Consider the following 14741-nt stretch of genomic DNA (forward strand, 5'->3'; position numbering starts at 1 on the left):
TATAAACACAACATAAGAGAAGACATAAAAACGATTGCTGGAAGTGAGAGAGTGAAATGAAATTATTAATCTTTTAACCATCATATGACAGTACTGAATTAAAAAGAAGGGCTATGATGGCAAATGATTCTATGCATAGTCTTCATACAAGGAATGGTTATTACTTTTCTGATGTATGGATGTGAATTTGAGGGAAGAATGAATTTATAGAAGATGAACTGCACTTGAATGTGCTTGATATTAGGAGTCTACAAAAATTATTTAATAGTATAAGACCTACAGAGTCAGGGAAACTAGATCATTATGGGTAAAATAGTGAAACTGAATACATAAAAGTAACTAAGTTATGCAACTGTGTTAATGATGTGAATGTGTTTAATCATAGAAGCGATTATCATGATAGGATGATTGTGTGCTCCTCCAGTTTGGATTTATTTAGTATATGCAAGGATGTTTGCACAAGTGTGTCCTGGGAATCTTCTTAAAATATTACTATTGGGTTCAGTCCAGTATACTGTTTTAGCTATTGGTCCCTAAAATACCCATTTTAATGTATCTTCAAAATGAATGAATGTTGAGTCTCTCCACGATGTCCAGCATAATTCTAAGAACATTATTCATACTGCATGCCTGGAAAAAATGAGGTAAACATAACTAGGATTTTGTACTGCAGTCCAGAGTTTTTGCCTATTTAAAGTCTCTGGTAGCAAATTAGTGGTACTGTTCATTATCCTATCAAGATAATGAATTTCTCTACTACCTGGTGTTGGCTAATACCAAAAGGGCATGGCCTTTCCTCTGAAGGAGTGTAGTCACCACACTCCAATTCTCATCTATATGGGTTTTTGGAAAGCAAATACTGATGCCTGCTTTCTGGAGGAGAGGAAGGTACATCCAGGCTACTAAAGGCATAGCAACATGAAGGTGTATGTAGAAAAGTTGGTTACTCCAGATTGACTCGTTGAAGTTCTTCATGTATTCAAACTGAGATGGCTTGAATATCAATTCCATCAGTGCTTTAGCCTAGTTAGACACTGCAAATCATGTATTTTTTTTTCCACTTAACTACTTCAAGAACAATATCTATGGTTCCCTTATTAGGAAACCATAATCTGTTAAACTCAACCTAACAATATCAGTGAATTCCATGGTTAAACGATGGAGAGTCTTCAGAGCTCAGTTAACCTAACCAAACAGTTACATAGAGCCTTATGTCATAATAAGAGGAAGCAGTATCCTATAATGCAAGAGCCCCATAAGAGTTAAGAAGAATCCCCCATTTTGCTTATTTATAGTATAATATCAACAAAATGAAGAATATAATTTCTTATTTTTTGTAACATACTAAATATACTATTTTCTTTATTTTAACAGTGGTTATAAATTAAACAACTGCTGTGTTAATTTTTTTTTATTTTAGATGGTGAAAACAAATAATTATGCCTACCCAGTAATATCCAATGTCCATTCACTAGGATGAAAAAGGCGCATCATATGAGCTGAAGACAAATATAACATGGACACAAGCAAAACTAACCTAATATAAGAAAAAAGAGAGAAAAAAATTCTTTGAACTTCACACATAGCATCAACAGCAAATCTGTGCCATAAATATATTTCATAAGCAAAGGATTAAATTTCCTTATGCTCCTCTAATACTTCTACAATAGTGGTATCAATGAGTAATCAAAATAACATATCAGACATCTAACAGATATTGCACTCGTTATGATCAAAGAATTAATTAATCAATAAAACAGAAGTGATAGTATCCCACTAAATTGTCATGGAATAACTATCTTACAAAAATTCTGTGGGGCAGCCTTCACATACTACTTTGAAAATGAAAAAATAAATAAATAATACACACACAGTTATTTTAATTTTATCATTAATACATAAGCAACTCAATGGATTCCAAAGAGTTATAGAGAGAAGTCCACACTAACCATCATTTACAAAATGCCTATTCATACTTCTTAAACTCACTGACTAACAAAGAAAGCAGACTTCCTCTAGCAAAACTCTACTCTATTCATTCATTCATTCATTCACCACTCTTCAAATAAACAATCTTATCTACACTTTCACGTGTAGATACAGTAAAAAAGGAAAAAAAAAAAAACTTGTATAACAGTAAAAAAGGCAAAAAGCCTGTTCATTATGTTGAATTTTTTCTTGACAATTATTCATAAGACTATTACACTTTTTTATAAAATCTTTATCAAGTAGCTTTATTTTTATCCTCCTACATGTTTTGCCAATCTGTTTCTATTGGCATCCTCAGGGAATACAAATCAGTAAGCACAAAATGAAGGTTACAGACTAGGTTATAACCGATGGTTCTAAATCATACAAAAAATTGGTATTGTGCGTGTCTCGTTAATGTGATTTATTCGTGATGACTCATGATGTAATTGTTATGAAAGTTCATTTCTTTGATATTTAATGATCTGATAAAAGTTTTCCAAATTTCTGGTAAAATTAGACCTTGATTCTTGTTTAGGTTTTCAGTTTTACAGACGACTGTAGCTGCTTCTTTAAAGGTTCTTGAATGGTAGTTATCTTCTATGTATGGCATAAGGCTCTTATCCCACTCAATGTGATGGTTAGTAGAGGCAAAGTGGCATGAAAGGCCTGAAATGTCTTGTCTGTTATTTCTGACATATCTTATGTGTTCTTTCTTTCTCGTTTCGAAGCTTCTAGATGTCTGACCTACGTAACTAATACCACATGAGCAAGGAATATTATATACTCCAGAGTATTTGTAGAATGGGTGAGGATCTTTCGGTGATCTTAAAAATTTCCGAATAGTATTGATTGGTTTGAATGCCACTCTGATCTTGTGTGGTTTTAAAAGGTTAGCTAATTTTTTGGAAAGGTTGTTGACAAAAGGAATTGTAATTGTACTGATGTATTGGACGTCATCACGTTGTCGATGTGGTATATCAGTAAATAGAATCTTGTTATAGAGTCTTTTAGGGTAACCATTTAAAGAAAGTTCTCTGGATATTGTGGTTAATTCCGTTAGTAGGTCATCCTTGTCTGTCGTATACTGTATAGCTCTTTTCTTGAGACTATGGATAATGCTAAGTTTCTGAGCTATGTGATGAGCTGAGTTGAAATGGAGGTAACGTCCAGTATTTGTAGGTTTTCTGTATACAGATAGGTTGATACTATTATTGGATTGTTTCTTTATTAAAATGTCAAGGAATGGCAGTTTTTTATCTTTTTCCATTTCTAATGTGAATTTGATGGTATTGTGGAAACTATTGATTTGGTTGAGGTAATTCATTAGTTCTTCTTTCGTATGATCCCAAATGATAAAGATGTCATCTACATATCTGTACCAAATTTTCGGTTTTGGAAAGATCTGGGTTAAGATTTTTTTCTCTAGATCTTCCATAAGTCAGCACAAGGAGGTGAGAGGGGACTACCCATAGCTAATCAAGTGAGTTGTTTGTAGATCGTTTCTTGCCAAATGAAATAGAAGTTAAACAGTGACTGAACAAAGTAGTGATGTTTCTTGGGAACAATTTGTCTAAGATGTTGATGACTTCAATCACTGGAATGTTAGTAAACAGAGATGTGATGTCCAGGCTTGCTAGTATATCCTCTTCAAAAATAGGGATGTTTTTTATTTTATCTATTATTACGTGGAATGAATAATTGGCCTATAGAAATTATAAAAAAATTAAAATCTATGCACCCACTTACTCCTAGATTGTATGGCCTTCCAAAAATTCACAAAGAAGGTATACCATTACGTCCAATAGTTGATGGAATCTATTCTCCAACTATCCAAGTATCTTGCGAAGATTTTACAACAACACATTCACGTTTCGGATACTTATATTAAAAACTCAAAACATTTTATAGATAAAATAAAAAACATCCCTATTTTTGAAGAGGATATACTAGCAAGCTTGGACATCACATCTCTGTTTACTAACATTCCAGTGGTTAAAGTCATCAACATCTTAGACAAATTGTTCCCAAGAAACATCACTACTTTGTTCAATCACTGTTTAACTTCTATTTCATTTGGCAAGAAATGATCTACAAACAACTCACTGGATTAGCTATGGGTAGCCCCCTATCACCTCCTTGTGTTGAGTTATGGAAGATCTAGAGAAAAAAATCTTAACCCAGATCTTTCCAAAACCGAAAATTTGGTACAGATATGTAAATGACATCTTTATCATTTGGGATCATACGAAAGAAGAACTAATGAATTACCTCAACCAAATCAATAGTTTCCACAATACCATCAAATTCACATTAGAAATGGAAAAAGATAAAAAACTGCCATTCCTTGACATTTTAATAAAGAAACAATCCAATAATAGTATCAACCTATCTGTATACAGAAAACCTACAAATACTGGAAGTTACCTCCATTTCAACTCAACTCATCACATAGCTCAGAAACTTAGCATTATCCATAGTCTCAAGAAAACAGCTATACAGTATACGACAGACAAGGATGACCTACTAACGGAATTAACCACAATATCCAGAGAACTTTCTTTAAATGGTTACCCTAAAAGACTCTATAACAAGATTCTATTTACTGATATACCACATCGACAACGTGATGACGTCCAATACATCAGTACAATTACAATTCCTTTTGTCAACAACCTTTCCAAAAAATTAGCTAACCTTTTAAAACCACACAAGATCAGAGTGGCATTCAAACCAATCAATACTATTCGGAAATTTTTAAGATCACCGAAAGATCCTCACCCATTCTACAAATACTCTGGAGTATATAATATTCCTTGCTCATGTGGTATTAGTTACGTAGGTCAGACATCTAGAAGCTTCGAAACGAGAAAGAAAGAACACATAAGATATGTCAGAAATAACAGACAAGACATTTCAGGCCTTTCATGCCACTTTGCCTCTACTAACCATCACATTGAGTGGGATAAGAGCCTTATGCCATACATAGAAGATAACTACCATTCAAGAACCTTTAAAGAAGCAGCTACAGTCGTCTGTAAAACTGAAAACCTAAACAAGAATCAAGGTCTAATTTTACCAGAAATTTGGAAAACTTTTATCAGATCATTAAATATCAAAGAAATGAACTTTCATAACAATTAAGTCATGAGTCATCACGAATAAATCACATTAACGAGACACGCACAATACCAATTTTTTGTATGATTTAGAACCATCGGTTAAAACCTAGTCTGTAACCTTCATTTTGTGCTAACTGATTTGTATTCCCTGAGGATGCCAATAGAAACAGATTGGCGAAACATGTAGGAGGATAAAAATAAAGCTACTTGATAAAGATTTTATAAAAAAGGCAAAAAGCCTGTTTTAAAGAACGAAATAATAATTTACTAAACAATTCTAAATCAAAACCCATAGAGCCAAATCAATTAGAAACCATTAAAACTTTTCTGAAAGAGAAGATAGACAACAAAAATCTATATTAGATGGCTAAGAAACGTTATTTAAAAATTATATGTGATCTTAAGATAAGTGTGTTGTAGTAATCATCACTAATGTCTTATGTTATTTTTTGTGCCACTTCTTTAGTCTTAGTAATCAATTTCACTTTAAAAATGATCATCATCATCATCAAATTCCTGACATGTACCCTCAAGGGGTGTACAGGATATGATAGTACTACATGAAAAACCTACATCATTACTAACTTCTATCTACAATTTTCCTCCAAATCAGTCTGATACTTGTCAAGACTCCAACATTATCAGATCTTATATTTCAATCATCTAAGGCACTTTGTACCGTATCAATCCACCTATATCTTGGTCTTCCTCTGGGTCGTTTTGCTGCCAACCTGGCAGAAAACACTTGTTTTGCTAATCTTTCCTCGTCCATTCTGTTTAAGTGACCATACCACTTGAGATTAGCTCTGCTAACGCATTCCTTGATGCTGACAATGTCTAGTTCTTTCCTAATATTCTCGTTTTTAATATGATATTGCCATTGATGCCATCTGTTCACACCTCTAATCTTTCTCAGGACTCTCATATCTACAGTCTTTAGTCGTTGGTCAAGTGTTTTACTTCTGACCCAGCTCTCAGATCCATAAGTTAAAACTGGTTTGAACACTGTCTTGTATATAGTAATTTAGTGTTCCGACTAATTTCTCTCTTATTCCATATGAATTTATTCAATTGACTTCCTACTATACCAGCTTTGTTGATTCTATTGTCTATTTCCATATTTAATTTACCATCTTCACTAAAAATTGTGCCTAAGTAGCTGAAATGTTTTACTTGTTCCACAGGTTCTCCGTTCACAACACAGTTGACATTTTCAACGATTCTACCGATTTTCACTGTCGTTGTCTTTTTATTTCTGACCTTCATGCCATATCCATTACAACAGTTATTCAATTTAGTTAGGGAATCTTGCAGGCTTGTGGCAGATTTATTTAGAAGTATAACATCGCCTGCATAAAGCAAAGAGCTGATATTAACATCTCCAATTCTGATATCATGTTTAATACCACTTTCCTTAATAATGTGATTCATATAGATAATGAGTAACAGAGGGGATAATGTACATCCTTGTCTCACACAAAGATTTAACATTAAACCATCTTCCTGTACTTCCTTCAATTCTAACTGCTGACTTGCAACTCAAATAAAGTCCAAGTATTGCTTGATATAATGCCCCATTGACACCATATAACTGTAGCGTATTGAATAGCTTCTCTCTTGGCACCTTGTCATATGCCTTTTCCAGATCGACAAAACTTAAATACAGATCTTTGTTATATTCCCATGCTTTCTCAACTATTTGTCGCAAAGTGAAGATCTGATCCTGCCAGCCTCTATTTGGCCTGAATCCAGCTTGTTCTTCACCAACCTTTTCTTCCACAATTCTTCTCAACCGTTTCTCAAGTATACTGGCATAAATCTTGCCAGGAACACTCATTAGGGAAATACCTCTGTAATTCTCACATTCAGTTTTATTTCCCTTTTTATATATGGGTACTATGAGAGCTCTACTCCAATCATCAGGAATTCATCCCCTCTGTCCAGGCCTTCTGAACTATGCAGTGCAGCCACTGAGAGACTTTTATACCACCATACTTCAGCATCTCTTTTCGAATATCATCTACTCCTGCTGCCTTTCCACATTTCAAGCCTTTGATGTCTTTTTCTACTTCAAGTATGGATATGTATTCCTGATTGCATGCCTGTTGAGTGTTTTTTACCACTGTGCTATCACTGCTTGTTTCATTCAGCAATTTTTCAAAGTAATTACTCCATACTTCAAGTATATCTTTTTCTCCCATTTTTATGTCACCTTTATCATCTCTAACTCCTTTTACAGCACTCTTTCCTCCATTTCTAAGCTCTTTCAACAACCTCCAGAATATCTTACCACCTTCTTGATATTTATTTTATATGTTCTTGGCAAAGTCCTCCCATGACTTTTGTTTAGCTAGTTTTACACAGTGTTTAGCTTTCTTACATTTGTCTCTGTATTCTCTAAGAGCACAAGCTGACTTATTTGCCAGGCACTTTTGATATGCTTTCTTCTTTTCCTTCACTGCCTCTTTAACTTCCTGTGTCCACCATGGAGTTCTGATTTTTTAAAATTCTGATTTTCTTTAAAAATAAATAAATACATAATTCTAGTAAGCTGATGAGTGGTCTAATATCAGTAAATCTGATTATAAACTTAATATGGTGAGAGAAAAGTTTACTTCTGAGTAATTATTTTTGCATAATTTTTCAATATATTATGACTATTATATATGACTATCATACTTAAACTCATTGAATTAACAAAGAAAGCAAGACTTTCTCTAGCAAATGTCTACTCTAATCATTCATTCATTCATTCATTCACCACTCTTCAAACAAAAAAATCTTATCTACACTTTTACAACTTCAATGAATGACTACTGTCTCCTCCCCACCCCCATCATGAATCAAAATATTTCTTATACATTTACGATATAACTAAAAAAATCACACGCATACCACAGTAATTAAATTTTTAATATGTAATTATTTCGTCTTCATAAGACATCATCAGTACAATTTATTAAACAACAATAGGAAATACATTAAAAAAAACATTAGTGCACATGCATACATTGGAATCTCTCTATGTATACAGTAGCATGTTTAAGGATTAAAAACTATTGAACTGTAATTAAATGAAATTAAAATATAACTGATAAATTTATTTTATACAATTGAGGATAACAATTTCCCAGACTTTTGGAATAGCGAGACAGTTGTTCTGGTTAAGACTGAGCCTATGACATAAGGCTTCAGCACTTTCTTAATATATATAATCATGTTTATATATGGATATATGTAGTAGCTTAGTATTTTGCCATTGGATCGTGTGGTTAGCGTTTTCAACTGCATGTTGTGCAAAGCCAGATTTGTGAGGTTTGATAAAATGGATCTAGTCTTGATCTTCAGAGATGCATTTATTTATAGATTTCCTGTTTGTCCATAGTAACAAGTTACATGAACATGGCACTTCATGCATGCCAGATAGCATCATTGGTGAGAGTTTGTCTTTTGGAGAAGGTAAAAAATTGTGAATTTGGTTGACTGGTTTATAGGTAGCAGCGAGTTTGTATTTCTTCATAATTTTTGACAATTTTTAACTATATAAGAAAGTCTTATTCCTTCAGGACCAACAGCACAGAAGAGCAACTCATTAGGAAAACTTCAATTGAAACAGGGTAAGATGCAAGCCAGAATCTCATTTTTAAAGAAGTGCAGACGTGATAAACTTATTCCCACCTTTATTAAATTAAAGGAAGTTATTAAATCAGGTATTCATAAAATTTATCAAAAAGCTAGCCATTCCTTGTTGCTTAATCAGTGATCAGTTTCAAAACAGGAATTAGCATTAAATATTATAAAAATAACAGAACTGGAAGCTGATCTGTCAAATACATGAAATCCCTAAAAATACCTAACACTGTTAGAAAGATCTAAGAAAAATACAACCAAATTAATATTATTTCATGACACCTCCAAGGAGTCCAAAGACTCATCAAGGGAGGGCACCTACTCAACAATACTTACATCTGTCACCATCATCTACCATCCACCACCACCACTAGTATTTTTTGTCTGTAAATTGCATGTCCTGAAGGCTGATTTGTCTGTATGCGGGATGAAAAATCCGAGTTTCCGGGAGAAAAAACCCTGCTACCTGTGTATGAGATTGGCTAACTCACTTTCAATTGAAAGAAGCCCATATAAAGATTCCTCCTGTCACAATGAGAATCGAACTTAGGCCTTTTCCAATCGAAGGGTGCAATGCACCTCATTCTTCCAATTGTGCTACAGAGGTGCTTATTACCTGCTGACAAATGGGTTGTTAACTTATTTGGCCATCCCCTAACTGAAGATGAACTGAATGTATTAGCACAAGGTCATAAATTTGCCATTTCATCCAAACGTCATCGATTTCCTAAGATACCAAACCATCAGAATTGAATACCCCCCCCCCCCATCAGAATTAAAAGCTCTGAACTCTTTAAAACGAAAAAGTAACATTGGTATCACCAAAGCCGACAAGGGGAATACCGCTGTAGTCTTAGGTACTAAATCACATAACTGGAAAATGAATTTATTGCTTCAAGATCGCAATACATACTCCTGCTTAATTATGATCCTAGACAAAAAACAGCTAAAAAAACTCAACAAGTTACTGGATGAAGCAACATCCATAGATCAGGAAACCATCAAACAAGACTCAAAACATTCTATGCAAGACCTCCTAGAATATGTGGTTTACCTAAATTACATAAAAGCAACTGTCCACTTAGACCTATTGTGGATTCTATAAGCAGTCCCACATATAAAATATCAAGATTTCTCTCTAACCTTCCTCATTCCCCTCATAGGCCACTCAGGTTCTTCAATAAAAAATTCCACACAATTTCATACAAGAATAAAAGACATTAAACTGTCAGATACACATATATTGGTAAGCTTCGACATTGTCTCTCTTTTCACTAATATCCCTCACAAAGAGAAAACATAACTGTTAACCCAAAAATTTCCATCCGATATTGTGAAATTATTCAAATTTACAATCATAGGTTATTTCATATGGAAAGATAAAATATATAAACAGGAAAGAACAGCAATGGGCTCACTCTTATCACCTAACTTAGCCAATTTTTTCTTGAACACCTAGAAGACAGAATATGGCTACGATATGTTGGTGATGTTTTTGCAGTCTAGAGTCATATAGAGCAAGAACTCTACTCATTTCTAAATAGTATCAACAACCTACATCCTCGCATCAAATTCACACTAGAAAAAGAATCATCACAAGGTATTTCCTTTCTCAATGTACACATCCAACGTAAACAAGATGGTTCCATTTCCACTTCTGTCTATCGAAAACCAACTTCTTCAGGTTGTTTTATTCACAATACATTGGCTCACCAACCATCTCAAAAATATGGCATTATAAAATCTTTAGTATCCAGAGCACACAGGTTTTTGTTCTTCTGAAGAATCTTTAAAGATACAGCATTACTAAATGGATATAATCCAATAATCCCCCCCCCCCTCAAAAAAAAAAGGAAAAAAAATTATTAGCCACTCCCCTACACATCAACCCAGACAAAAAGAAGCACATAGGATTCCTATACCATATATCAAAGGCATCTCTGAATGTTTGTCAAAAATTATGAAGAAATACAAACTCGCTGCTACCTATAAACCAATCAACCAAATTTACAATTTGTTAGCTTCTCCAAAAGACAAACTCTCACTAATGATGCTACCTGGCATATATGAAGTGCCATGTTCCTGTAACTTGTCTTTCTATGGACAAACAGGAAATCTATAAATAAATGCATCTCTGAAGATCAAGACCACATGTGAACTATTTTATCAAACCTCACAAAACTGGCCTCGCACAACATTTAGTTGAAAATGATAACCACAGGATCCAATGGCAAAACACCAAGTTACTACATAGATCCACATGTAAACATGAGCATTTATATAAAGAAAGTGCTGAAGCCTTATGTCATAGACCCAATCTTAACAGGAACGACTGTCTCACTATCCCAAAGGTCTCAGAAATTGTTATCCTCAATTTCTGAGGATAACAATTTATCAGTTATATTTTAATTTCATTTAATTACAGCCCAATAGTTTTTAATCCTTAAACACAGTACTGTATACATAGAGGGATCCAATGTAAGCATGTGCACTAATTTTTTGAATGTAATTTCTAATGTTGTTTACATAACATGTTGCTTAATAACTGCTGATGATGTCCTATGATACTTAAGACAAAATATTTATATATTAAAAAGTTAATTATTATCATTATTATTACAGGCAACTCCGAGGAGTCCTTAGACTCTTCGAAGGAGGTACTAAACATCGTGTCAAGAACTATTTAGCATTTGAACAGTACCTATCATACATTGCTTTGAACTCATTCATAGAAAGAAGCCCACAACAGACTCTGGCAGCTTATCCCACTCATTCACCACTCTCCAAGTAAAAAAACCTAGTTCTAACACTCTTGTTAATTACACTCTTGCTCAGTTTCCATGGACAGCCCGTAGTTCTCTCACTATCACACCTGTTCTGAAAAATTTCCTCTGAATTAATCTTGTAAAAATCCCTCAGTAATTTGAATTTCTCAATCATTTCTTATCATATAATCATATCCCCATCAAATCACCCCTTTTCCACATATCAACCAGTTTCTATAACCCACAAATCTTCAACCTGTTCTTGCAAGGTTCATTCCACAGACCAGCTACCATCTTGGTCACTCGCCTCTGGATCCTCTCTACCTCCTCCCTATCACAAGAAACCCTGGTGTCCAGATCTGTGCTCAGTAGATGGGGGTCTTATGCCAGCCTGGTTGGCCAAGTGGTTAACATATCCACTCTCCAGCCAAAAGGATGCAGGTTCGAATCCTGCCGTGGGCATGGATGTTTGCGATTGTCTGTGAAAATACTAGTGGTGGTGGTGGTCAGCAGTAGATGGTGTTGGTGTAGATGCTGAAAGTAGTTGTGGTTGGTGGAGATGGAGAGTTGTACAGTAGGTGCCCTCCCTCGATGAGTCTCTGGACTCCCTGGAGATGTTACGTAATAATAAATAATAATAATAATTATTATTATTATTATCAAGGCTCGATAAAGAGGAACAATAACCTGCTTGTCTCTGCTCGTCAAAGTATTCTTCAGTAACCAAGTGATCTGATTTAGCCACTTTTGGTATTTGCCCCCTAAACTTTAACCCCCTATTCACTAACACTCCTAAGTCTCTGGCTTCATCAATTTCCTAGAGTACAGTTCCACCAATGTGGTATACCGCTGATAATCTTTTCACCCCAAAATGCATAACCGTACACTTTGCCACATTAAACTAACATTAATTCTCCTTAACCCAGTCTGCCAATCTATCCAAATCATCCCGCAAAATTTTGACATGTCTATTCACTATTGCTCTACCCAACTTTGCATCATTGGCAAATAACTGAACAGTTCCTCTCAGATCCTTTCCAATATCATTAATGAACAAATTAAATAGCAGTGGCCCAAGAACAGAACCTTGCAGTACACCACTAGTCATAGGCCTTCTTTTGGACTCTACTCCTGAATAAACTACTCTCTGATATCTCTCCATCAACCACAACCTATCCATTTCACCAACCCTATATCCATTGCTATGTGCTGCAGTGTACTGATTAGAATTCCATGTGGTAACCTGTTGTTGTGTCGAAAAAAAATGATGAGTCACCTTTTTTCCACCCAACATTAAGTTATCTCAGAAGGAGTGGATAAGGACATGCTTATGCCTCCGGATGGGAAATGTACCAACTAATGTCCCAAGAACATGTAAATATCCAAGTGTGTAAGCTCTGAACAATGTTGAAATAGCCCATGAGTTTAATAGAGAATAGTTGTAAATGAATTAGAATATAAAATCATGTGTAAATTGCAAAGTAAATATGTATAAGCTAGAGCATGTTTTAAGCCACGTAAAAACAGTCCGTGACCACGGCGTCCAATCGGCAGTCGCCGTATGCGTGACGACACCGCCGAGTGAGGGAGCTGTTTTGAGGTATAAAGGTTTCGGCGGGGATTCGAATCACTCTCTTGTCTCTGGGTTTCGTCAGCACCTAGTTTCCTGTCGGAGAGCTGTGTAGAGCTTGCCGCCAGTGTAGCAAGAATCCCCCCTTGCTATGTATGCTACGTGGGCCAAGACTGCATCTACAATGTATTCAGATCCATAAGAAGAAAGAGCCACTGATGAGATCAACGTCAGTGTCCAAATCTGTGTGTGAGTGTTTTCGGTTCATATGGAAACAAAGGAATAGCAAGGCCGCCATCAGTGAAGATACTGTAAGCAGACCAGAATATCCAGTTCAAGGCAAGAACGGTAAGCGTAAGATTTTCTTATGTTAAATGTTGGATTAAAGTAACCGTGGAGTAAGGAAGCAGAAGTTAAGGAAACATGCTATTTCTGTGTAGTGCTATAAGAACAGTCTGCAATTTGGACACTTTTGTCTGCGGTTGAGAAGAAAGCATATTAGGCTCCAGGCGAACAGGAGGCCGAGGTCCGAACTGTTTGTGTAATTTAGGAACAGTAATGTTATATGGTCAGAACGTAATTAAATGTTAGCTAAAATTTTGGAGGGAGGATTAAGTAAGAATAAGAAGTATTACCCTAGAGAAGTTCATGTCAGAATTATTGAGTTGTCTTGTGTATCTATGCAATATTACATGTGTGATAATATTAGGTAACTTAGTTATAAGAGTCTGAGAATAGATGTACGTATAGAAGTGAGAAATTTATGTCAAGTAAGGGACTATAATATAGAAGTTTTGGATGTGATTAATTAAGTAAAGGGAACCCAGACTCTTTTAAGATTAAGGATTTGATTAACATGTATACTTGTCTTTGTGCCATAATAAATGTGTTTCTTTATATACAATCAAATGAGTTTATCATGTTTTCTGTGGATTGAGCTACCGTTTGAAAACTTACGTACCGTGCGTTAAGGGGGAAGCCAATAGTGATATAAGAATCGGGACTGCATGCCTCATGATCTCTACATTTTCTTTAAGTACTCTTGGATATTGTATCAGAGTTTAGTTGCCGGCTGGCACAGTCTTTAATCAATACAAATTTGTCGGCAAACGAATATCTGATATTAAGTGATACAAAAAAATTAATGTTAACTGTAAAGTTAAAGTAAAGACAGTTAGAGATATAACAATAAGGTAGTCAAATAGTCACACAGAACACAGACCACATAAAAGCAGTATATAACACTGTCAAAGGCCTTTGCAAAGTTCAGTAGTACCACTGTAAACCCATTAGCATTATCTCATTCAGTCATCACCGTTTTATAAAACGTGAGCAAGTTATTGAGGCATGATCTACACCCTTCACAAAACCATGCTGCCCCCCCTCATACAGTATCCTCCATGTGGTAACCTGTCAAAGGCCTTTGCAAAGTTCAGCAGTACCACTGCAAACCCATTACTATTATCTAATTCAGCCATTGCTATATTATAAAACATGAGCAAGTTACTCTGAGGCATGATCTACACCCTTCACAAAACCATGCTTCCCCCCCCCCCATTACAGTATCCCATTTCCATCTATCCATTCCTGTATTTTGCTCTTGACCAACTTCTCCAATACTTTTGAGCCTCCTTTATGCAATGGAACTGTCCCCCCCCCCTGTTTCCACCCCTCAGGACTAACGCA

General features: G+C 35.2%; 1 protein-coding gene across 4 annotated transcripts in view; it reads right to left on the minus strand.

Annotated features, from left to right (window-relative positions):
- The window catches only part of LOC150106921 (lysophospholipid acyltransferase 6-like), a 219177-nt gene that overhangs the window by 133314 nt on the left and 71122 nt on the right, over positions 1 to 14741 (minus strand). For all 4 annotated transcript variants that reach the window (XM_090393380.1, XM_090393378.1, XM_090393381.1 and 1 more), the window contains one exon: positions 1448 to 1537. In XM_090393380.1, coding sequence (XP_090249506.1) covers positions 1448 to 1537 — 90 coding nt within the window. The remainder of the gene's footprint in view (positions 1 to 1447; positions 1538 to 14741) is intronic.

Source organism: Typopeltis vanoorti, chromosome 5 (genome assembly GCF_054136105.1).
Source record: "Typopeltis vanoorti isolate ZY-2024b chromosome 5, IOZ_Tvanoo_1.0, whole genome shotgun sequence".
Lineage (NCBI taxonomy): Eukaryota > Metazoa > Arthropoda > Arachnida > Uropygi > Thelyphonidae > Typopeltis > Typopeltis vanoorti.